Source organism: Falco punctatus, assembly GCF_963210335.1.
Source record: "Falco punctatus genome assembly, chromosome: 12".
NCBI classification, from domain to species: domain Eukaryota; kingdom Metazoa; phylum Chordata; class Aves; order Falconiformes; family Falconidae; genus Falco; species Falco punctatus.
This window is the reverse complement of record NC_137592.1, coordinates 34,235,849-34,259,819: the sequence shown is the minus strand read 5'-3', so window position 1 is coordinate 34,259,819 and position 23,971 is coordinate 34,235,849. Positions and strand designations below refer to the sequence as shown.

General features: G+C 43.9%; 1 protein-coding gene across 1 annotated transcript in view; it reads left to right on the top strand.

Annotated features, from left to right (window-relative positions):
* The window catches only part of ABHD12 (abhydrolase domain containing 12, lysophospholipase), a 42,930-nt gene extending 19,169 nt beyond the window's left edge, over positions 1–23,761 (top strand). The window contains exons 2-13 of the mRNA XM_080408244.1: positions 1,655–1,779; positions 5,114–5,219; positions 7,635–7,754; positions 10,590–10,620; positions 15,889–15,934; positions 17,214–17,343; positions 18,822–18,859; positions 19,051–19,130; positions 19,944–20,026; positions 20,761–20,839; positions 21,130–21,257; positions 21,770–23,761. Coding sequence (XP_080264370.1) covers positions 1,655–1,779; positions 5,114–5,219; positions 7,635–7,754; positions 10,590–10,620; positions 15,889–15,934; positions 17,214–17,343; positions 18,822–18,859; positions 19,051–19,130; positions 19,944–20,026; positions 20,761–20,839; positions 21,130–21,257; positions 21,770–21,809 — 1,006 coding nt within the window. The 3' untranslated portion in view covers positions 21,810–23,761. The remainder of the gene's footprint in view (positions 1–1,654; positions 1,780–5,113; positions 5,220–7,634; positions 7,755–10,589; positions 10,621–15,888; positions 15,935–17,213; positions 17,344–18,821; positions 18,860–19,050; positions 19,131–19,943; positions 20,027–20,760; positions 20,840–21,129; positions 21,258–21,769) is intronic.
* Positions 23,762–23,971: the final 210 nt, after the last annotated feature.

Genomic DNA, 23,971 nt, shown 5'->3' with positions numbered 1-23,971 from the left:
GAAGCCTGGCTGGCTTTCTTCACCTCTTCATTGTCGGGTTTGCCATGGGAAGTACTAAAATCTGTTGAACCTTTCATCATGGGCTTGTTGCAGCCAGAGCTGGTTGGCAGTGTCTTAGTGATACCTTTTTTTCCCTTTTGGAAAACAGCAGTTCCTTTAGCTTGTCGAGAAAAGTGTATGGCTTTTGAGGGTAGATGTTTCTGAAGTCCAGAATGTGGTTCCTGGCTGAGAGGAGACAGGTGTGATGGAGGCAGGTTTTGACAGACAGGAGGATAGCCCATTCCCTGTGACTGCTCTAGAAATCATGCCAAAAACTTACCCAGGGTGGGGTGTTGGAGTGTCGTCTTTTTCACTGTTCTGAAAAACTGTTCCTGAGAGCCTTAGCTTTAGCCTAGGGCTACAACAGCTGTTGAGATGTTGAAGATTTTGGTGCATGATTAAACTATTTCCATCCTAGTTCTGTCTCTACAATAATTTTTTGTAGAAATGCTTAAAAAAAGAGGTCTTCAGGCTCTCTTAGAGTTTCAACTAGCTGACAGTGTTCAAACCCTCTCAGCACTAGTGTGGAGCAGGTTCCGTGTGTCAGCTCCTAAACATTGCCAAGTGGGGGATTAATAATTTCACGTGTCTTGGAAAAATTGATCTCTGCTTTCAGCTGCCAGCAGTTCCCGATAGGGAGAACTGGTTGCTCACTAGCATGCAACATCATTCCTGCTCTAGACTGATGGGAAGCAAAGGAAGTTGCGTTGCCTGAAGGGTTTACATGTTTTTCGTTCTTGATTGCAATGATAATTGAGGGCCTCAGTGTTTCTGTCCATAAAATGTTAATGAACTAGATCATTAGAAGTGTACTTTTATGTACATGCATGTATGTAGATATATATACATATGAGTGTGTATGTGGTAATTATTTTGAGGCAATAAAGTATATTTTGAGAAAAATTGTTTAACTAGCTGCTGTGTGATCTCTTTAATTATTTTTTTGTGGTAGTGGTTTGGGTTTTTTTGTAGCTTACTCTTCCCAGTCAGAATACTTAGGAGAAAATGGAAATAAAGCGTTGGGGCAATTGTTCCAAACTCAGTCTGGACTCAGAGAATGATACTGCAGATAAGAAATTTCATAATGTTTTATAACTTATTTGCTTTCCACGGTGATAAGAGGTATGAACCCTTTTAGCTGGACAAGGCAAAATGTCTGCTTCAGTCTGTACATGAGCTCATGTGTAATTTTATTTGTCTCATTACATATAGTTCCTCAAAATATGTGAAAATCTAACTGAATAAAATCTCGCTGATAGTGATTTAAATGGGAAGTGCAGTCAGGCTACTTTTTGGAGACAAATGTGATGCATTTTTTAGAGATCTTGAAATCTGTTAAATCAGTGGAAAAAAAGCCCTTTTTAGGGAGCGATTTCAAATATAATCAGTGAAGTTTCTATTCCCTTTTTCTAAGCTGCATATCATCACCTGACAGTGGTTGCTTCTGCTTCTCTCAAACAACTGAGGCTACATAAACAGTTTAAAGTTAGTTTTCTTTAAAGAGTAAATGGCCAGATTTTCAAATACACGAAGAACACAGATTGTTGTGAAAATTGTTTCATAAAATTCCTGCTGTATTCAGAACTGTCCTTCTCTCTCTTTTTTTTTAATGCAGGCGATATGGATTATGGTTTCGGTTGCGGAAGTTAATAATCTGGTTGCTGGGAGTGTACATAGCCATTCCATTTCTAGTAAAACTTTGCCCTGCTATTCAGGCAAAGCTGGTCTTCCTAAACTTTGGTAAGTCACTCAGTCTTTTGGGATGGGTGAGGGGTAACGGGGAGAAGTGTCTATCTTTCATTTGTCTGCTTTCACTTTCACCCTGCATGTGTACAGATTGTGATGGATACGTACTTTCACTGGCTGTAAGTTGTCCAAACAACGGTTTGGAGAGCATTCTCTGTGGCCCTAGTGGTCTTTGTAGCATGTCTTTACATGAATACAGTGACCAAACTGAAGCCAACTTTCAGCCAAAAGGGCCTCCTTCAGGAAAACTGTGCAATATATAGAATGCATTTTTCTGAAAGGTTCAACAAAGTTGCATGAATAGACAGCAAGCCAGTGAAATTAGATCCAGTGAATTGTTTTCCAGGCAGTGACTCTTCTAAAATGGTTTCAGGCGAGTATTCTGGTTGGGACAGAAGGGGCCTGTTTATGCAGTCAGACAATGTTTTCCTTGTGTCTGTTTAGCCTTTGCATTTGGTCAAACTGGTGGTGCAGTGGATCTGGCAGGCTTGCTCAGCTCCCAGGTCGCCCAGCACGGTCTGAGTATCCACAGGATGGAAAATGATGGAGCATCACTGTATGAAAGATACTTCTTTGTGATCTAAATTTGTCTTTAAACCTAACTTGTGTTTTGTAAAATTAAGTTTTGAAAAATATCTTCCTTTGATTGTAGAAGCTAGAAGGACCAGCTATGGATATGTTGCTTTTATGTAACTTACATCATTTTGGTTGCATGCTCTGTATATTCTAATGCTTTGGATCACGGTCACTGTGAAGTGTGCACATGTGCAGGCCAGCTCTTGTGCCTTGATTGTCAGAACTGACAGCTGGGTACCATGAATAATGCAGGTTACTTCCATTTTCATCACCTTGATTTTCAGTGATGATTTTAATTTGCCCTTGCAGAGCTTCGTTGGGTCTCCCTGAAGTTCCTACCTCTACTAATTCCCAAGCGACTGAAATAGTTGTCCCGTAACTTTCTTTTACTAGTACTTGCAGTAATATCACTGGAGCATTGTTCCTACTACTTTATATAATGGCAGTCAGATTTTCCTTGTAACAGTACTTCCATGAAAAACTATACAAAATACATTCTAAAACACTTAATAGAAGTACAGTGGCATGTTTGAGTAATTCTCTACTGGAGAGTGACATTTTTCCTTCAGAGGAGTGGTGTAGGGTTTGCTCTGTCATATTGTTTTTTAACTTTCTGAATATAAATCACTACTCCTCACCCATCTTTTTCTCCTCCTTTTGTGTAGTTTGGGATTTGCTTCCAAAACGGTAGCGCAGAGCTTCAGGAGTAAGTGCTTGCATTGGTTTCTCCAGATAGCTAAAGATGAATTGATAGCCATGCTCCCATGTTACCAACCAAACCAAGGTCTGGATTTGTTCTTGTGTACTTTAGAAAACGGAGATTTCTAGAAACATAAGTACAGACCAGATCAGATTTAGTGTATTGGTATGATTAACAAATCATGTGATGTGTTGATGTGATGTGTTGTGATACCAAATAGCTCTGGAACATGTCACTAAAAAAAACCCTTAATGTGCTAAATCTCCATGTGATGTATACCTATATGATGATGATGGCAATCTGTTTGTCAATGTGTGTAGATGGACCATCCCAGTGACAAACGCCATACATAGAAGTAGCCTGTACTTCTGTATTTTTCTCTTGCTTTGAGGTAGATGCTTACCTGACCCCCATCACTACTATTGGTACGTTCCTGTTCTTATCTTTATAATACAAAATCTGGCAAGAGAAATATCTGGGAAAATCAAGGCACAGAGAAGTTGGATAATTTTTCCAGATCGCTGCTAGAAGTGACTTGTGTGCCTGTCCAGACCTTGACCGCAGAACTTGCCATCTTCTTGGAGTCATCAAGTTCTGCAGTGCCAGTGCAGTGACCCAGTGGGTCTCTGGTGGCAGGCATGCTTTGTCTGGGACTCTTCGACATGCTTTTGCATGAGAGCAAACAGACTTGCACAGGTATAGATTTTCAGTTGAAGGAGCCAGATTTGTCAGGTTAATATCAGCTGTTGTCTCCTTTGGTTTTCATGTTTGTGGAATATTTAGTGATGTTTTTTATTTTTTTTTTCGGGGAGGGGGAGGGGATGAGTGAAATGAGATTTGACTGTCACCATTATTAGTGCTTTGGGTGTCAATAGCACAAAACCTGATATGTTAATTGTTATGCCACTGAATTTCAAAGAGACAGACTTCCTGGTTCTGCTGGAGTGGAGCTCAAGTTTATGGGAAAAGCCTGAATTATTGGGAGAAGAGTCCTTCAAACTGCTGGATGCTGTCAGCAGTTAGCTATGGCATCGCTCTTGGTGCTGGGTGTGTCAGAGGCTGCCTAGAGAGGCCATACAGCATTAGTGATGGAAAAGGAAGCATTTAGGCTAAGCACATCCCCTCATTTAGCATATTGCACAGTGTCTGTAAGATGCAGCTTGTGAACCAAGCAATGGAAGACAGAGTATGGAAAATGTTTGGGGTTTGATTTTCCTGATGTTGCTCACGTTTGAATCATTAAATATAACAAGCAATGAACAACTGTGTATTGTGGAAGTTGGGGAACGTAAAACATTTGGAAGAGTGAATTGAGGTGTAAGATTTTTGTTTTGAAGTTTCTGGCCTAACTTGATCTCTTAAATGCTGCAGTGTCTGTGAGACATGGCAATTATTTGATAGTCTTTGGAGTGGGCTAACGAGCTGCATATCCTCCTCAGGCTCAGGAGGACAGTGTTTAACACAATTTATCTTAGTCTTACAGGACAAGAGCAATGTAGTGTCTGTTACTATAATGCAGTATCTCCTTTAGATTGTTGTATTATAGAGACTGAAACCACAGGTCATCCTGAAACATGTTACAGCTCTGGAATGCACCCTTTATTCCAGGGAGTTTGTCCATCGGTAACATCCTTTACAGCTACAATGCAAACAGTAAAAGGTCTGTCAAATAAGCTAACCCACCCCATGGACGCAGCAGGAGTGACTGTCTTGTGTCTGGGAGATTTACAAAGCAGACTGGGCAGAGATGATTAAATGTGCATCCCAGGAAGCTTTGTCTGTCTTCTCCACCTCTTAGTTTTAGCCTGCTCCCTGGTTCTTTGATGGTTCTTGCGTCTTCTTACCTTGCTGTCTTGTTCATGTTTTAGTTGCAGCTGTAGCCTGTTCATTCTTTCTCACAAAAAGTATTGAGGTCTTTCCAGCACAGCGGATCAGTTTGTATAACTCTCCAGTACCTTGGTAAAGCAGTTTTGTAAGAAAATAAAGGTAAAAATTAAAAGGTTTCATATTATGGTGGGTTTCTTTTCCCCTTTTTCTGTTTTTGTATTGCAGTGAGGGTCCCATATTTCATTGACTTGAAAAGACCACAGGATCAAGGTTTAAACCACACCTGTAATTATTATCTGCAGCCAGAGGAGGATGTAACCATTGGAGTGTGGTAAGGAAGCCTGTTTTGTGCAGTTTTTGCCACACATCTTTATCCTTCTTTTTGTCCTCAGTGTTGCCTATCCAGTATTTTTGCTCTCTGTGTGACAGCTAGTGCCTGCTCTGATTTGTGGATGCTTGTGTTTTCCTCTGCCAAGTAACTGAGTTCGTGTTGAAAAGTATGTGAATCTCTGGAGCTTGTCTGAACTCGAATCAGTAATGCATGAAACACAATTAGACAACCTGTGCATTCAGAGAAACTTCATAATTTGAAATTGTAAAGGTTACAGGTTCTGCATTACTACAAAGATCGTGCCTCCCTATCAGATGAGACCCAAGGAATTAAATTTTTGTCATTCAACTGCTGTTCATTTTTTGCTTTGCAAAATAAGTGTGTGGGAAGACAGGAAAACACAGGACCAAAGTGTTTCAGAGTAGGAGGAAGAATATTCTTGTATAAAACATATGTAAGATTTGGAGAGGGGGTGAGAACAGAACACGCAGTTTACTCTGCTAACAAAATAAGTGACAGTCTCAGAACTCACTTGTCATTCCATCCTCATGAAGATGATTTTTTGGTCCCAAGCAAGGGCAGTTCATTTTAGCTCCTTGTTACTCAGGATCAGCTCAGATGACTGGTTCTCCTGTCTGAAAAGGTCTGCTTTCAGTGCTTCCTGTGTTGTTACACCAGCTCAAACCAGCCTCTGCATCTGTTTCTCATGATCACTTTCTATTGTGTCTCAACACCAGAAGTTTCAAAGCCACAAGAAAAGTGCCTGCTAGCTTTGAAGAAAAAGAAGTGCCTGCAGTTTGAGTATGTGTGCAAGAGCAGCAAACACCTGAAAAAAAGACTAGGCACCATGTCAGGTGTGGAGGTTAGGAGGCTGTTCCTTAATACAGCCAGTGATGTTGGATCTGTAAACTGTAGCATTTGGAGTTTTCAGTTATGTGAAACTTGTATGTATCCCCTAGTGCAGTAGAGATTTTCTCTTCCCTTGAGGGTATATGACCTTTTGAATGGGACAGTAATACCCTGCTACATAAAGATGGCTCCTTCCCTTTCAGTGGATTTTGGTGAAAGATGTTTTTAGAAGCTGGAAGTTCAGTCTTTCCAGGACAGGCTGATAAATAATGGTTTGTATCTTCACTTGGGCGATTAAAATTCTACCCGTTAAGCTGTTGAATAAGTTTAGATTGCAATCTTGAGATTTTGTTTCCCTTACAAGTGTACTGTGTATCCTTACTGAAATGGAACTTGCAGTTGTGGTGGCATTTCAGAGTCAGTGTCGTTTGTCTTGATACTTACGAGATAGGGTTTAATGACAAGTTTGTAGCCTTGCTTTAATGCCAGTGTGTGGTCTTGTGTTTGGTATACTTCTGGAATAAAGCCTTCAGCCTGCTTTGTTCATAAGCTTGCAAAAGGCTTGAGGCAGAACAGTTGGAGAAGTTGGGTCTCATAGTTATTAGGGTGCTTTTCCTTCTCCAGAACACATGTCTGCTGGCTGCATGCATGCAAGTAGACTTTTTACATTTTGTTCCCCTTGTGGTGGTTTGTCCTCTGATCTTTACATCTGGGAGGAAGGTGTGGTAGGTGGAGTTTGCCTGTCTTCCAAGCAGAAAGGCTTCTGAATACTCAAGTTACTTCCAACAACTGTAAGCTAGCCTACGTCTCAACAGTTTGAGATCACTGTGAGCATGTACTCTCTTTCAGTGGTTGTCTTCTGAAGTAATTATCCAATTTAAATGCCTACTTTCTCTTCCATCTGTCATTCCTCTCTGTCCATTCTACTTGTGTTGAATTCTTCCTAGCAGGCTGCCCAGCTATATTACCTACAGAGTAACAGCTGTGAGTTAAAAATTCCTGTTTCTTCTAGATTGTAGCTTTTCCAGCTAAAATGTTATACCTTCAAGAACCGGGTGTATGAAAACAAAGTGCCTGATCTTTTAATCGGATTCTGAGCCCCTCTTTTTCCTCAGATTGACTACCGAGTCAGATGTGCCTCTTACCAAACATTCTTTCCAAAACTAGTTGACTTTGATTATTCTGAATATCTGCTGACCTAGCTGGGAATTTTGTTTATCATATATAAGTATGCTAATTGAAGTAATTGAGTGCCATAAAAGCTGAGTAGTTGAGATTCCTTCTCAAGAACAGCAGGAAGTTTAGTAGTTGTGCTTTGATTTTGCCTGTCAAGTTTGATGTCTTGCATAGCCTTGGGTTTTGAAGGCAACAGTGGTGGACATGAACATGTAGAAATAACCCTAGCCACTGCCTTTTAAAGTTGGCCATTTGTCAGCTAATCATGACGGTTTTGTTAAGGGTGTGTGTGAGATGTGTAATCCTGAGTTAGATTTGATCAGAACTCAAAATCTGAGTGGTAGCCACTGAGTAGCAGCAGGACAATAGAAATTTTCCTTCTGTACACAGGCATACGGTCCCTGCAGCCTTATGGAAGAATGCCCGAGGGAAGGACCAGTTGTGGTTTGAAGATGCTTTGGGTTCCAGCCATCCTGTAATCCTTTACTTGCACGGCAACGCGGGAACAAGGTGAGGCACAAAACAGTGGTGGCTTTGTTTCATGCTGTTTTCCTGGCTTGCCACAGCTTTGACACATTGGTAAGAAAGATGGGGACAAACTTTTTAGTAGGGCCTGTAGCAACAGGACAAGGGGCGATGGTTTTAAACTAAAAGAGGGTAGATTTAGACCAGATCTGAAGAAGCGTGTTTTTACAATGAGGGTGATGAAACACTGGCACAGGTTGCCCAGAGAGGTGATAGATGCCCCATCCTTGGAAACATTCAAGGTCAGGTTTGATGTGGCGCTCTGCAACCTCATCTAGTTGAAGATGTCCCTGCTTATTGGGGGTTGGATTAGATGACCTTTAAAGGTCTCTTTCAACCCAAACTATTCTATGATTCTGTGATTAAAACAAAAAAGTATCTAAAAGCAGTTTGGTGCTTTCCCTTTCTTTTAAAAGGAAAGTGTGTGTGAAGAAATGGTGCCTCTCCATTTATTGAATGTGGGAATAGGTTTATTGCAGTTATCAGAAATATCTGTGTTGTAGTTTATCTTGAATTGCCTGCTAGAAGCCAAGAGGCTGTAACACTTGCTAGATCAGGTAGGGAGAAGTACTTTTCGATGTAGTGATCTCTGAATCAAGACACGGGACAGTATTAGTGCTTCTGTATATGTGATTGATGTGCATGAAATAAACTTTTCAGTTCCTTTTGTGAGCTTATTTTAGTAGTTAACACATTCTGAGGGAAGGAAAATCAGAAGGAAAGAGAAAGGTAACGTGCTGGTTTCATTTAAGTGTTGCATACATACAGGACATTTGTCTGGAATAAGAGCATTTCTAAAATTTGTATTTTTATAGTTGACCATGTGTATCAGCTAAAGTAGTAGGTTGCTTCTCTATGCTTTGTTGCTGGATGCTAAAAACCATTAGAACAGTGTGAAACTTTCTGGATGTTTCTCAGAATCATGTTCTTACTGCCACATCTCTGCATGATACAGTGCTTTAGTTCATTTATTAGAACATGTTTTCTTTCTTACTAATCTGCATCTTACAAAGTGTATCAGCCCCTTTCCAAGTTTTGAGTGCCAGTGCATGATCTTTTGAAGCTGATGTCTGCTCAAAGGTATCTGCAAGAGCAGAAACATTGCAGAAATAAAAGTTCTATGATGCAAAGCAAAGAAACTTTAACTGTGCTGGTAGTGAAGTTTTTCTAGCCTTTACATTGCAGGAATGTTGCCCTTTTTTGCCTAAATTTTTGTCTTAGCAGTGTTTTCTTTTGGTACAAGGGCATGTTGTGGAATATGCATGCTGTGAGCCAGGAAATGCATGAACAAATGGGTTTTTGGAAACAGACCTTGTTTTCTTGTGCTGATGTATTACAAGGTTTAATCAAATTGTTGCATTATTTTTCAAATACTGCTTCGCTTGGGTTTCTTGCCTTTGGTGTAGCAAACAATACTAATGGAAGCTATTCTGCAGCTTAATGGTGGTAATTTGGGACCGGTATCTTTGTTATGTGTATATTGATTAGATTTAAATCTTGGCTCCCTCAGGTGCCACTGTGATGAAGGAATGAGATACGGATCAATTATGTATTTTGCGTTTTGATTTACTCTGTGTATTGGAGAAGTTGGAGGTGTATTGGCTTTGCCATTTCAGCTTAAATATATATTGCTGTATGTTTCTACACTGCGTATTCAGTCTCTTGTCAAAGGGCTGCTTTATTGATACAGGCTGCATTAACCATAAGTAAAAGGCACTGCCTCGGCTTTCTGGTTTGCCCGAGTGGTCTGGAACTGAGGCAAAAATGTTATGTTTACTTGATCCCCCTCTGTTGCACTTTGAGGAATGCATGTGAAGGCACCGATGTATGCACGTCAAAGGTGACTATTCAAGCGAATGTATCTTCTTCTTTAGACTTCTATCATTCAAAATTACTTAGAAGCAACCCCTTGCATTTTGCCCTGAGTGGTTTTGGCTGCATTGGGTATTTTGTAGTACAGCTGGAGCTGACAGCTTTTTGCCAGCAAGTGCATGTGTTCTTAGAGGGAGGTCTGGAAAGTGGCGTTTTGATTTAGAGGCTGCACTGACTACACCAGTCATAGTGTGAATGTTTTAGAGTTTTCATATGAATGCTAGAGTAAATCTACTTTTACATCAATAGTAGACTAAAGTTTGGGTTAGCCATGTCATGTTGTGGATATATTTTAAAGCATGTAATGGCACATTCACACTCCTTTCCATTTTATTGACCAGATTCCAGTTTATCAAAAAACCCCAAAACATTAAAGCAGATTCTTCCCCTGGACTTAATTGTAGTGTTCAATTCTGGTTTTCTCTGCTCAGTCTTTTGCTCATGTCTTTTCTGCCTCTGTGCTTGGAGCCAGGTGAGAAAATCCAGGGGCCAGCTGCTTGGGTTAACGTGGTGAGTTCTGCTGAGAGCATCACACCTTGGAGAGCAGGGTTTACTGGCTGGGGAAGCACTGGTGGCAGGAGTTGCAAGGTCTGCAAAGCCAACAGGGATACGCTGTTTTGCATGTATTACGGCTTTTTTTTCCCAAAGGTAGGAGGGTGGCTTGAAAAGTTTGTCTTTAACTGCTGCGATAAGAGGTTTATAGGGAGAGGTTGACTTCAAAAGTATGTCCTAGCTCAGCAAAGCCTTGCTGTCTCCTTGAAGCCTGTGAAAAAGCACTTAATGGTGTTTCTAATGTTTGGCATGTTTGTGTTAAACTGGAAGCCTGAGGCAATTGGGAAGTTCTGTTTCTGGAAGCTTAAATGTTCACATGTGGTTCTTTTTTTTTGTTTGTTTGTTTGTTTGTTTGTATATTTTTCCCTCCTTCTCTTCATGAATGACTTTTGCAAGAGGAGGGGATCACCGCGTGGAGCTTTACAAGGTAAGTGGCTACCTGTGTTGCCCAAGCAGTTACATTAACACATCAGATGTGCACAGACTTCAGAAGACTGCTCATTACCCGCCTGTTGGCAGTGGGGTGTAGCTTAGGGCTCTCAGTTTCCTCTGGGTATGAAGTGTGTATGGGAAGAGGGGTCTGTAAGCCGTGAGCACACTTCCCCATATTAGAAGATATTTGAAAGGCCTTTTACTTGCTGATGTTAACTGTCAGCTCCAACTCAGCTGACCAGGTTCTTTGCCAGGAATACTTTCATAACACAGTTTATAGGGAAAAATATTATATTTAATCACAGCCATAATTTGATTTATTATACTAGTATACTAATTTAAGGTACCATTTAAGAGTATTCTTTGATGTGTTACCAGTCTGTATATACTCACAATCATGAAATAGAATATTTTCAGTTGGAAGGGACCTAAAATGATAATTTAGTCCAACTGCCTGACCAATTCAGGGCTGACCAAAAGTTAAAGCATGTTAAGGGCATTTTAAATGCCTTTTAAACAATGGCAGGCTTCGGGGATGGACTGCCTCTTTCGGAAGTCCATTCCAGTGTTTAATCATGCTCTTGGTAAAGAAATGTTTCCTAATGTCCAAGCTAAACATCCCTTGGCGCAGCTTTGAACCATTCCTACATGTCTTATCACTGGATACCGGGGAGGAGAGCTCAGCATCTCCCTCTCTACTTCCCCTCTTCAGGAAGCTGTATAGAGCAATGAAGTCACCCATCAGCTTCCTTTTTCCCAAACTAGTCAAACTTAAAGCCTTTAGCTGCTCCACACAGGATGCGCCTTCCAGCCCTTTCGCCAACTTTGTTACCCTCCTCTGGACACATTTAAGTACCTTCGCATCCTTCTAAAATCGTGGGGCCCAGGACTGCACTCAGTACTCAAGGTGAGGATGCACCAATACTGAATGTAGCGGGATAATTGCCTCTTTTGACTGTCTGGTGGTGCTGTGTTTGCACCCAGAATGTGGTTTTCCCTCTTGGCTGCCAGGGCACACTGCTCACTCATAGTGAGCCTGCTACCAACCAGCACCCCCGGATCCCTTTCTGCAAGGCTGCTCTGTAGCTACTCCCCTCCCAGTTTATACTTGTGCCCAGCATGACTGTGTCATGGGTGCAGAATCCATGTTTTAGACTTGTTAAATTTAATCTCATTAATTGTTGGACAACACTTCAATCTGTTTAGATCCCTCTGCAAGGCATCTTGTCGCTGAAGGGAGTCAAGTCTGGTGTCATCAGCAAACTGGCTAATGATGCACTCAACTCCTGCATCCAGATCATTGATAAGTCTGTTGACCAGAACTGCTTCCTTGCTGCTTTTGGCTGTGCTGAGCAGTAGGATTTGGGGGTAGGGCTGTGCTTCGGGTCTTAGACTTGGATTAAGGAAAGCTGGAGGCCTCTCTGGTGGGCTGGACCAGTATGAGGTGCAGGTCAGACTGATGGTCTGAGGAGGTAAATAGAGGGAGAACCAGGTGCTGAAGGGCTGTCTGCAGGAAGACGGGGGTGGGGGTGGGGTGGGGGGGTGGGGGTGGGGTGGGGGGGTGGGGGGGTGGGGGGGAAAGGTGAATATTCAGGTGGAAGAAGGCAGAGCTGCCATGGGAACAGTGACCTGGGGTGAGCAGCAATGCTCCTCTGCTGCAGGGGTAGGTTGCCAGAGTGAGGGGGTTACCAACCCTAACAACACAGCTGCAAAGCATACATGAGCGCAAACAAAAGAAATCTATGATGGAGATCAAAAAGAAAAAAAAAGTTTGAGTTGAGAACATTATCAGTTAATTATTTATCAGCAATTAAGCAGACAGAAGTTGAAGGAACAGTTGAATAATAAAGTTTGTAGTGGAACTGGGATACAGTTGGCTTTGAAAATGAAACATTAGTCCTGTGTGCATGATTGCAATGGATGTGTTAAACTTGGCATATTTTTTAAGAAGAAACAGGGGATGTTAAAAGTCTGGTTTAAAATGTAACAGCTGCTAATTAAAAGTGCATTTATTTGTTATTAAGAAGAGACGTTGCCAATGCAGCCAACACATAACAAACATGTATAGAAGATAGGTAAACTGTCAACAGGTTAAATATTTTTTTAATTGCCTGGAAAAGACTAGCTTGCATGAGATACTAGCAGTAAAATAGCACTGTAAAGCTGAAAACCAGACTTTGCAAGAAGGAACTTTGTGTGCTACATGTCCAGTCAGGGGGTCCATTATGTAAGTGAGCATATTAAAAAATGGTATATAGTGATTCTGATGGAAACAGCTGTCCTGCAGCACCTAATTTGTTAATTAATATTTTACCTGATTATTCTGCTCGTTACCTGGGTTGCAGTGGTATTCTATACTGTGCTGTTGTATATACATAACGACATCTCTCTGTGATGTTGGCATAGTTATTTGCAAGAGGATGTTGGAAGAAATGGTAACATGTGAGTGCAGATGCTGGAGTGGAACAGCTGCATAAGGCCCTGTAAAGGGCCTTTGCTCTGAAGTGCGCACGGTATGGACCTTGTCACCTCCAAGGGAACCCCACTGAAGGATCTGGAGCCAAAGAAAGAGAAACAGGAATTGCTTAAGAGAGCTGAACAGCAAAAATCAAAGAAGCTCTGAGTGACTTTGAAGCTGTTGCAGTTGCATCTGCTAATATAAATGCCAAATAACTATTAGTAGGAAAATGGCATTAAAAAAAAAAGGGTAGTAGAGTAGCATAACCCTATGGCTAGTGCCAAGAAATAACACAACTGAGTGCAGCAAGGGTGAACATGATGTAACGTGTTATTGTGTGGGGGGGAAGCAGAAAGCAGCAGGGCAAACTGTGATACATACTTGAAGTTACTGGCTTTACATCTTCAGATGACCATTTAGATCTGAGTGGGACAATGGAGATGCTTTCTCAATTTCCAGTCAGGTGTCTGTTGTCAGTGTAAGCTCCATTTTTACTTGTATGCATCACTGTGTGCCCCCAAATTATAGTAAATTGTCTAATTGTTTATAATTCCACCCAATATCTGTCTATGTAAGCCATTAAGGTTAAAATTGTACTATTCCTTTAGAAGGTAACGCTCAGCTTACAGGTATCATTGCAGTTGTATGCTGCGATAGTCCTAGTACCACTAGGTGTGTCATTTAAAAAATTGCAACAAATACTAACCCAGCTGTTAACACTGGAAGTCCAGCTTGTGGTGCAGTGAGCCCTGAAGGTAGCGAATGTTACGCAACCAGCAGGTACCCGATTTGCCGCGGCACTGTGCCGTCCAAACCACCAAGCACTGCTCTGGCCTGCAGCGACCTCGAGAATGGTGTCCTGCCATTGCAGGGGTTTTGAATTTGTCTTTGCATCCTGTAGTTGTCATCTTAATAGCAATTTTAGTCTTTGCGCGAGCTGCATTGGCTGTAAAATCAAGCATGCAGCAACCGAGTAATGGCAGTACATTACAGTGAAGACCTATGTACTGCCCTCAGACCTGTGCCGGCTATCAGGAGGCACACTGGCAGGGTAAACACTCAGAGAAAATCCATTGCTTGGTCCTGGTGAGAAGCCTTGAGCCACAGGAGGGTCTGCAGTATCCTAGCTGGGCTAGTGAGTGATAGCCTGCAGTTGGTGGACTGTCAAAAGGGGAAACTGCAGCCTTGTGACCCAGTGCGTATAGGATTACCACAGCTGGTTAGATGGCTGAGGCTTGTAAGGCTTCTTCTGACCTTGCTTTGGAGCACCCAGGTGCACTGTTTTGAGCTTGTTTAGCCATAAAAGCAATTGTCTAACAAACAGGTGGCCACTGGCTAGCTGGTTTTACTTTTGCTGAGCTTTGTATAAATACGTGGCATAGCTATATCTACGCTACAAATAGTAACACTTCACATGCAGATAGTGTTGTAGAGAAAACCGCTGTAATGTTTTTGTGTACAAGTTACAGATACAGTTACTCCGTGTCAAAGGAAACACTGATGGCAGCCAGCATAGTGTAGAGGAGTACAGGCCTGGTACGACAGCAGCAGCTCTGGAGCAGGGGACACAGGGGGCATTGCAGAGGAACGCAGTTACGAGTGTGCATGGAGCAAGGCACAGGCTGACTCCAGATGGCCCTGGGCTGTTCACAACCTGCCAGTGGTCAGCTAAAGAGATGCAGACTTGGGAGCTGAGCAAAAATGGGTTTAGAGGTAACGAAGACAATGTGTCCAATGTATGTTGAACATGCCCTGTAAAGTGTGATTTCATGTTACAACCCAGATCAGACCAGTGAAGAGAAAGAAACATCCAGTGCGTGTCTGAAATGGATGAAAACTAGCCCTGGATGGATCCTAGAGGGAAGTGGGAGAAACCATCACAATCCCCTCAGCAAAGGAGCTGAGTAGCCACCTTAACTGAATAACCCCTCTTTTCCATGTTATCCTCTTTTTCTCCCCCCACCCCCCCTTTTTTTTTTTTAATGTACTAATTGAGATCTGAACTAATAACGTAATTGTTCAGGTTATCAAGATTTCAATTACACTAGAAATAGTGTTGGTTTTACATACGAGATGATTTCCTTTTGCCCGTTAGAAGGTTTAGAATATAGTGTAATACTGAGATTGCTTTTTTTAGTCATGTATCATGTGAAAGCAACAACATTTTAATCTTTTTCTGACTTTTTGTTGTTTTTTTTTAATCTACTGTAGACCTGTTTGGTTTGTACTGAGCAATGGTAGCTTGGAATGCTAGCACTGTGTTTACCAAGGCACTTTTCCCAAGCACGTTGATCTAACATGGGGTGTTTTCACTTGCTTTTAACAGATTTTGTTAGGATTACCATTGGCTGCAACTTAAATCTTTGTGACAGAGCAATTGCATGCTTTGGATGTATATGTTTAAGCCTTCTGAGACCTGAAGTGGACTCTTACATGTTATGTTAACATTCGTGCCATTTTGAATAACGTAAATTGAAGCAGTTGTACTGTTTCACTGGAAAACCTGAACATGTTTGTAGGGGAAACGGTCAGGATATTTGTGGATCCTAAGGCCAAAGTTGTTAAAGGAAGAATCAATGTCTAAAATAGCCTGATACAAGGTCTAGGAAACAAATGGAGTAAAATCAGCAGGCTGAGAATAACTAGTGTTTGAAAAGCCCAGTGCCTGCTACACTAAAAAGCTGTAAGTTGTCACTCTACCATGTCAGGCTGATAATGCTATAAATTGGATCCCTGCACCTTGGCCTGAGGCAGAAGCTGTGCAAGTCTCTGAGATGATTTTCTGCATGTTTCTCTGCCCTCTAGGTTCTCAGCTCCCTCGGGTACCATGTGGTCACGTTTGATTATCGAGGTATGTGGGCTTCTTTTATTATGAAACACTTTTAAATGTCTCTTTCTGTAGAAGCAACAAAGAAGTTGCTCTTTTTTTTTTGGATCTCAGTGGAGCTGTTGATTTATAAATACTTGCTGCCAGCTAATTAGGTGTGGTTATTGCTTCTTTTTTTCGTCATGAGTATCCAAAGGACTTCCAGAAATTTCTTTCCAGTGCCTTCCAGTGTAGCACAGCTTCTTGATGTCCAGCTCTGTGGACTGGCTTCTATCTGCCCTCATGCAGAGGGCTTGCTAATTTGGCAGCTACAGAGCAGAGGGTGACCCAGGCATGTAAACTGTCACAGCATCCAGTTAAGGCGTCCTCCAGGTGGCAAACTTGCCTATATGTAGTCTTTTTTATATGATCTAATTGACTTTCCTGAGGCCTCACAGAGAATTGAAGCTGCACTTCTTTTTTAAAAGCCGATAGGTAAGACACAGAGAAAATGACTTGCTGACAGTTGGTAATGTCCTTGGCAGAAGTCGTGACTGTTTTACAACTCTGTGCCACCAGCAGTCATGCATCTGCTGCTCTTTTTTTCCCTTCTTAGTACTTAAGCCATGCTGCAGTGTAGTGCCACTGGAGATCCAGGAAAGCAATTAATCTGTTGTGTTTTTATCAAGAAGACATCTGGGAGAGGTTTATTTGTAGGAGCTTGCCCTGTTTTTCAGTCCTGCTGGCAGCTGCTTTTCTGGCTGCTTATTAGGTATCAGAAGGGATGTGGGATGCTTGCTGCTTAATGTAAGATGTGTAGACATGCTGCAATAGCGATAGAGCCAAAACAGTCAGGAGTCAGTGGAAAATTGCTTGAGGGCATTGATCGAACAGCATGGACAAACTGATGTTGTAACAGTTTTGTGAAATGTGCTCGGTTTTTTGACCCTAAGCATCCAGTTCTGCTGCTGCTAGACACTCCACTGACAAATTAGTTACACACATGCAAAAGCAACTAAGGTTTGGGAGCTGAGCTGTTGCAGATGGGTATGTGCAAGCACACAGTGTGGCAGTGTTTGAGATCCAGCTTTTATTTTTGTTGTTGACTAAATCCACAAAAACTCCTTGGCAGGCAGCAGTTACCTTGTTTAAATGACTGCAGATCAGTCAGGACTTTCAGCCCCAATTGTAGAAGTGCGCAGTGAAATAAGCAGAAACCGTCCATGTCTCAGGTCCCTTTGCAGTTGTGGATGGGTCTGCATGGGAAGAGCTGGCTGGCTTTGACCAGTTTGTACAATTATCAGAGGGACTATTTGTTTTTCAGGCTGGGGTGATTCGATAGGCAGCCCATCAGAGAGGGGAATGACCTACGACGCCCTTCATGTCTTTGACTGGATAAAAGCAAGAAGTGGAGACAACCCTGTCTATGTATGGGGACACTCCTTGGGCACAGGGTAAGCATCTAATCTCAGCGGGACTTAGCAGCGTCTGAAAAACATTAAACACTGACCTTGAATGAAGGTGCTGTTTGCCATTGTCCCCAGGCTGTCTTGGCTTTGAGTCTGTGGCATAATTGCTACAGATTAGCTTCCCCTTTGCTCTCTACAGTGGGAGGAGGGCTACAGTGAATGACTATGCAGGAATTGATCTTGAACTTCTGTTGCCCAGAAGGTTATGCTCAAAAAAAGACAGAGTTATATAATGCAGATTGACCAAGGGGAAAGAGAGTGGTGCTGCACTGATGTCTTCTGGTGAACCTATGTGTCCTTCAGAGCAGAACAGGCTTCTCTGGTACTCTGAAAGAGTATTTTGGACCAGCTGCACGTGTACGTGAATTGCCCTTAAAAAACATTTTCCTCCTGTCCCAACAGCCATGCTGTGTGTAATCTTGCACGTGCCTGTATGACTACACTGTTGGCCATCTGCAACATATGTGATCGTGCCTGGCACAGGGAAGTTCAGTGTCAGGTGTTTTTAATTTTCCTTTCCATTGCTGTCTGGAGGTGGGTCGTGTTCAGTAGGCCCACAGCATGTACTCTTACACCCTTGATCTGCGGAGGAGCAGAGGGCAGACACAAGAGTGACTTCTGAGTTGTGCTGTGTGCAGATTGAACTGTTTGAGACCACAACAGCTTGCCTTGCTGTCCAACAAATGTGTTGCTTGGACATGGAGGTATTTCAGGATAGTGTCTCTTCATTGCTGTGATACTAAACATCCTGCTTTGCTTGTAAGAAGGCAAAGACTTTGGCTCTTCCTCTATATTTTTGCTATGTCCAGGATCCCTTGTTGGGTCAGAGTGTGTTCATGGTATTTCCCAGTGCACTGCAATCTGAGTGGCCTGGGAGTCTGGTCCCCAGCTGAGTTCCCTGGTGACTGTAGCCAGCCTAGAGTTTGAGGTTTTTGAAATATACTGTGCTTGGAGGATTCAGCAACTTTGGAACTATCCCTGTCCCATTAGGGAGGTACATGAGGGAGACCTTGCTGCTTTCTGACCCAGCTATGGAAGCTCTTTGCAATGTCACCCCGGGACACTGCGCGCCAGCTGCCTGGAACACAGCACCCCTCTGCCCATACTCCTGCATTCCCTCTTTCTTGCTCAGCCTTTGTGGTCTCAGGATAAGAGGCTATGTCACACTGCTGCAGATCTGCTGGGAGCCTGAGAGCCACCTTAAAGGAGGTTCTTCTAAGTGTGCTGTTTCTTTGGACTTGTTTGCTTACCTAAGTGCTGTCACCTGATGCCATTTGAGACAGCTGGGGTATGAGAGACCTGTGAGAGCCCAAGCCATTGTGGGCTGGCTGTCCAGACCTCAGACAGTGAGAGGGGTCGACATTATGGCAGTTGAGTTGTACCTCTGCCACCTACTACTGCTAGAGCTTGGTGCTTTGCAGAGGGCCTGCACCAGATTAAATGCTCATTGTTCTTCTTTACAGGGTTGCAACAAATCTTGTGAGGCGCCTTTGTGAGAGAGGTAAGTCTGGCGGGTGGGTGCTCTTCCCACCCAGCCCGGGTCCTGCTGGCATCCCAGATTTCCACATAAGTTTGCGGTTGTGACAAGGCTGTTCTTGGCACACCATGGTGGCAGCTGCTCTCATAAGGCAGATGCTGGCCTTGCTGGCTCTCTGTCTGCACCCCTGCATTTCAGCACTTTTGGCTTTTCAGAAACGCCCCCGGATGCCCTGATACTGGAATCTCCATTCACCAACATACGGGAGGAGGCACGAAGTCACCCCTTTTCTGTGGCAAGTACACAGTGGCTCTCACACTAGTGACTTGTAACTGTATGCTTAGAAATTAACCTTCAGATGTGATGTAACTGAGCTAACTACATGACTTGTGGGGCAGCAGTGATATTTATAAGTGTCAGGGGCAAAGAGCTGCACTTACGGCAGCTCCTGGGAACACAGTACAGTAAGCAGTACCAGAGCCATGTGTGAAGCCTGCTCAAAGAAAACAGAAACCATGATCAGAAGGGGCAGTAAATACAGAGGGGAATATAGATTCTGCTCTCCGCAATGGACAGCCCTTTCCTTTTGTGTTGTAGCTTCTTTGTTGCAGGAGGCTATTCTGTGGGCTGCAAGCAAAGCGATGGCAAAGCTGGGCTTTTCGTGGTCACTGCCCCATCCATGTGGCCTCTTTGTGCTTGCATGGTTTCCCTGATGAGTTCATTCTGATGTGGCCATCTCTTCCATCTGGCATGGCTGTGAGTTGGCTTTGAGCTGGGCAGACACCAGACTGGGTGTTGGATGTGGCCCGGTTGGTGAGTTGCCCTGGGATAAACCCCCCTTTCAGGAAGACTGTTGCCAGCAACAGCACGATACATAGAGAGCTGGACCATACAAGCATCTAGAGAGCCTGCTCCTGAGCAGGCTGATGAGATGGGCCTGAAACAGGAGAGGAAAAATAATGCTGGTGGAAACATGGACCATCTCACTGCAGAAAGTGCAGCCAGCAGCTGAGGGATGTTACTGGGATGGTAGTGACCTGCCCCGTTACTGCTGTTTGTATAACTTGTCCTGCTGGTGCCTGCCACTAACTCAAATTTTTCCTCTCAGATATACAGATACTTCCCTGGCTTTGACTGGTTCTTCCTTGACCCCATCACGACAAGTGGAATTAAATTTGCAAATGATGAGAAGTGAGTTCCCTCTTTGTCGGAGTTTCAGCTGTGGCTGCAGTGAGCCATGGCAAGCATCAAGGAGGATAGACATCAGACTGCACTCCTGACTCTTTTTTTTTTTTTTTTTTTTTTTTGTTACACTTGCTGAAGGGATTTCAGTCACTCTCACAGCCCTAGTACAGCACAGCTTTGCACGGTGGAGCTCTTCCTTTTTTAATTGTTCTTAATAAGGACAGGTGCAAACAACAGAGCACAGACTTCTCAGGGATATGCTGGTTTGGTCCATGGGATTTATGCTTTTTAAATGTACATTACATGTTAAACAGTATCATTGGGACACTGAAGGTTTGGGAAGATTTCTCTGTTGTACATTTGCATAAGCTACCCTGTGTGTAACAACATGGGTGTTTTTTTTTCACTGAGCCTTTCATTCAAGAGCCTGAGCATTTGTGAGTTTGGTTTGCAGTACTGAAACCAAACCAGACCTTGGGGGGATGATGCTGTGCAGCAGGGTGAGGCACTTTTCTCTAGTCTAGGCAGCAAGTAGCTTTTATGAGGATGCCTTTCGCTAGTAAATTTTATATAGATCAAATGAATGGTGGTCAGATAATAGGGTTTTCAAGATCTGAACTGCAGTTAATGACCCACAGGACAAGTTTGTCATTGCAGTTTCCTTGAAAGTCAAAGTATGTTGATGGTAGAGAATGATGGGATTGCTCTGAGCTTTTATGATGTTGTTTTCTCTTTTACAGTGTGAAATACATTTCCTGCTCCCTACTCATCCTTCATGCTGAGGATGACCCAGTGGTACCATTTCATCTGGGAAAGAAGGTACACATGTAGCTCTGCAAACTGATCTGGTGGGAGGAAGCGGTGTGGATAGAATGATATTCCAGCCAGGCAAAAAGTCAGCAGTGGGAAGGTGTGTGTAGAAACACATAGACCACAGGGACTACAGATTCTGTGGTGTTGGAGATGGCAAATCAATATGAAACAGAGCTAGAGCTAGCAAAGCTGGTCAAGCCAGGTCCAGCTGCCCAGCTGAGAGGGGTGCTGGTTTGGTAGGGGTGGCTCTGGTTTGGAATGACATGTGTCCCTCACCTGCCTCCCCTTGGACTCAGCTTTACAACATTGCTGCAACGTCACGGAGTTTCCGAGACTACAAGGTGCAGTTTGTTCCATTCCACACAGACCTTGGCTACCGGCACAAGTACATCTACAGGAGTCCAGAGCTACCTCGAATACTGCGGTAACAGCCCAGCTAAACCGGGGTGTCCTCTGGCTGGGGCATGGGGCTGGGGCATGGGGCCTTGGGGCACGCTCTGGCATGCTCCCAGGATCTCTCTTAGATGTGTAACAGGTGCCTGTGTTGGGCAGCTCTTCTGGGCAGCTGGATACCCTCTGGTCTCCGGTGTGGCTGAGATCCTTGGGCTGGCTTAGCACAAAGTCAGAGCTCTCCACCTCCCTGCAAAGCAGGTCTTGGGAAGGGAAGGTACGGAAGGCTGGGAGCAGTTCTCCTTTCTGGCTCATCTTTGCTGTAAGCTGCATGCTCTGGAGGAGTTGTTTGCAGAGCAGCTACTTCTGCTTGCCTCTTCTAGTGGGAGCTGCTGATGGGTGAGAACAAAGCTTGGTGCTGTTGCCTGTAGCTGCAAATGCACAAGCCCTGATATTTGCTAGGGGAATGGGAAGACTTGCAGGCTGCAGCATGCCACCAGGGTGTGGGAGGGCTGAGTGTCACTTCTGTGTCATTTCCTTTCCTAGGGAATTCCTGGGAAAATCTGAACATGAGCATCATCACTGAAGACTGGCTGCTTGACAGCAGAGATTTTCCTTTCTTTCCTTCATCTCTGTCTTTCCTCCCCCCTCCCTGTTGGTCAACCTGCCATTATTCTATCCCTGGCACTAGAGGAGGTCAGGGATTCCCATTCTGGTCCTGATGCGTACCCTTGGCAACTCCAGCTCCCGGCATCGACATCCGTGATGGTAGAAGAAAGAAGTTGTTGGCTTCTTTTTTGACATGGATGGATGGGTGGTAACAGCCCAGGAGCCAGTACCAAACGGTGAAAAATGTAAGCACAACAAAGCCTGGCAGATGCAGCGTGGTACCGCTGAGGACAGACATTCCTAGGACACGTGTGTCATGACCAAGGGTGTTTCTTTCATTTTTAAACACTGCTGCTGTTTTTGAATCACGTAGAGACTCATTTGTAGGCGAATGGCTTTTGCCGTGTCTTCATACCACAGTTGTCTTGCTTGAGTTTGAGGTGTTCTTTTTCTAGGAAATACATGTTTTGCCTTTCCTTTTTGCTAAGTGGTTGTATTTACAAATACACAGAAGATACCCAGGTGGTGGGAGAGACTTTTATTTAGCTCTTCAATCATGATGTGTTGCAAGCGTTGGGCTAATTGCACACATTTGGAAATAAAATGACAGATTTTTTTTTTTGTCCTTCCTTTTCAAACATCTGTTTATTGGAAAATGTTAGTGCCCTTTTTTCTGTACCTTTTTCCTTCTGATCATCACTTCTGCTCCCATCCCTGCTATCCTCTGTGGAGCTCCTCCCCTTTTTCACATGCACTTCCTATTAGGACTGAAGTGACTTAGGTAGATGAATTGCAGACTTGGGAGTTTAAGCTGGAAAGTGTGAGATTACTTTTTTGCTTGATCTCCCCCTTCCACAAATGTGGGCCTGGGATATGGGAATGGTTGTCTTCCTTTCTCCCTGTACATACCCAGACAGACATGTGCTTCCTTTGGGTGGGAAAGGCAGGGTTTTTCCTCAACTACCTTTTAACTCCTTAGGTCAGGTTTTCGAGTTCCTGGTGGCTACACTGTTCCTCTGTAGTTAAAAGCAGGCAGTGGTATGCAGTTCTTGATGCAAAAATAAGTCTGGTGTGTCCCTCCACTTTCCTTCTGTGCTCTGGGCATCCCAGGCACTTCCAGTAGCACTTCTCAGCCCCTCTCACGGCCATGGTCGGAGCATGTTGTCCGGGAGGCAGAAGGGGAAATGAGCCTCCCCCACGGGGAGAGGTTCTGGGGGTGCCCTTGCCCTGCTTGGGGCTAGAACAGGGGCTGGTTTATGCCATTAGCAAGCTGCACGCTGAAATGAGAGAGGGTCATACGCTGGCTCTGTGGTGTGCAGCTGGGGACCTGGCCCTGCCCCCATCAGGCTATATAGACAATACCAGGTGCTGTAGGTTTAGTCACTAGTGCTCAGAGTGAATTGTGCTGCCCGAAGAGTCTATTCAGGGGTGTACAGCATAGTGTAAACTGCTCAGCATGTATCCACGTTGTATCTGCAGGCTCATACTAGTTGCAAAGCAGACAGTACCTTGTTCTTGTACTGAGATTCTTCTGCCATAGCGTGGTTGTCCCTGAGGTTTCTGACCCACGATACTCATAAGCTAACTGTGCCACTTAAATTATGTTTGACGCACTTGTATTTATTGCACTGACGGAAGAGAAACACTTACTTGGCTCTGGAGAGTGACGTGCATATTCCAGCTCATGCTGCTGCTGGCAGCTGGCTTGGGGCACAGCGCAGCTCGAGCCAGAGGCTGGCGGGGCTGCCTTCCTCCCACGTGACAGAGCTGAGGGTCCAGCACGGGAACTGCTGGTGTTGGTGATCCCAACACCGCCATTCCCATTAGTAGGCCAGTGATATGTCTGAAAAATTAAACTGAAATGTTTATCTGAAAGTGGTGTAGTTTTAATAAAGGCATTGACTGCTGATCACTTCAGCTTCACCTGTATTACCTGGCAGTTTCTGGGACACTTTTCCCGCCCCCCCAGCTGGGCAGGTCAGCTGGGTGTGTGGCAGGGCTGTGGTAGGGTTGTGCATGGGAGACGAGCTCGCAGCTGGGACTGGGCAAGTCTTTGTGGCTGCTGCCAGGTCTGGGTGAGCAGCTCTTCTGAGCCTGATGGGTCTGTGCCTGTAGTCTGGCTGCAGCCAAGGCTCTGCT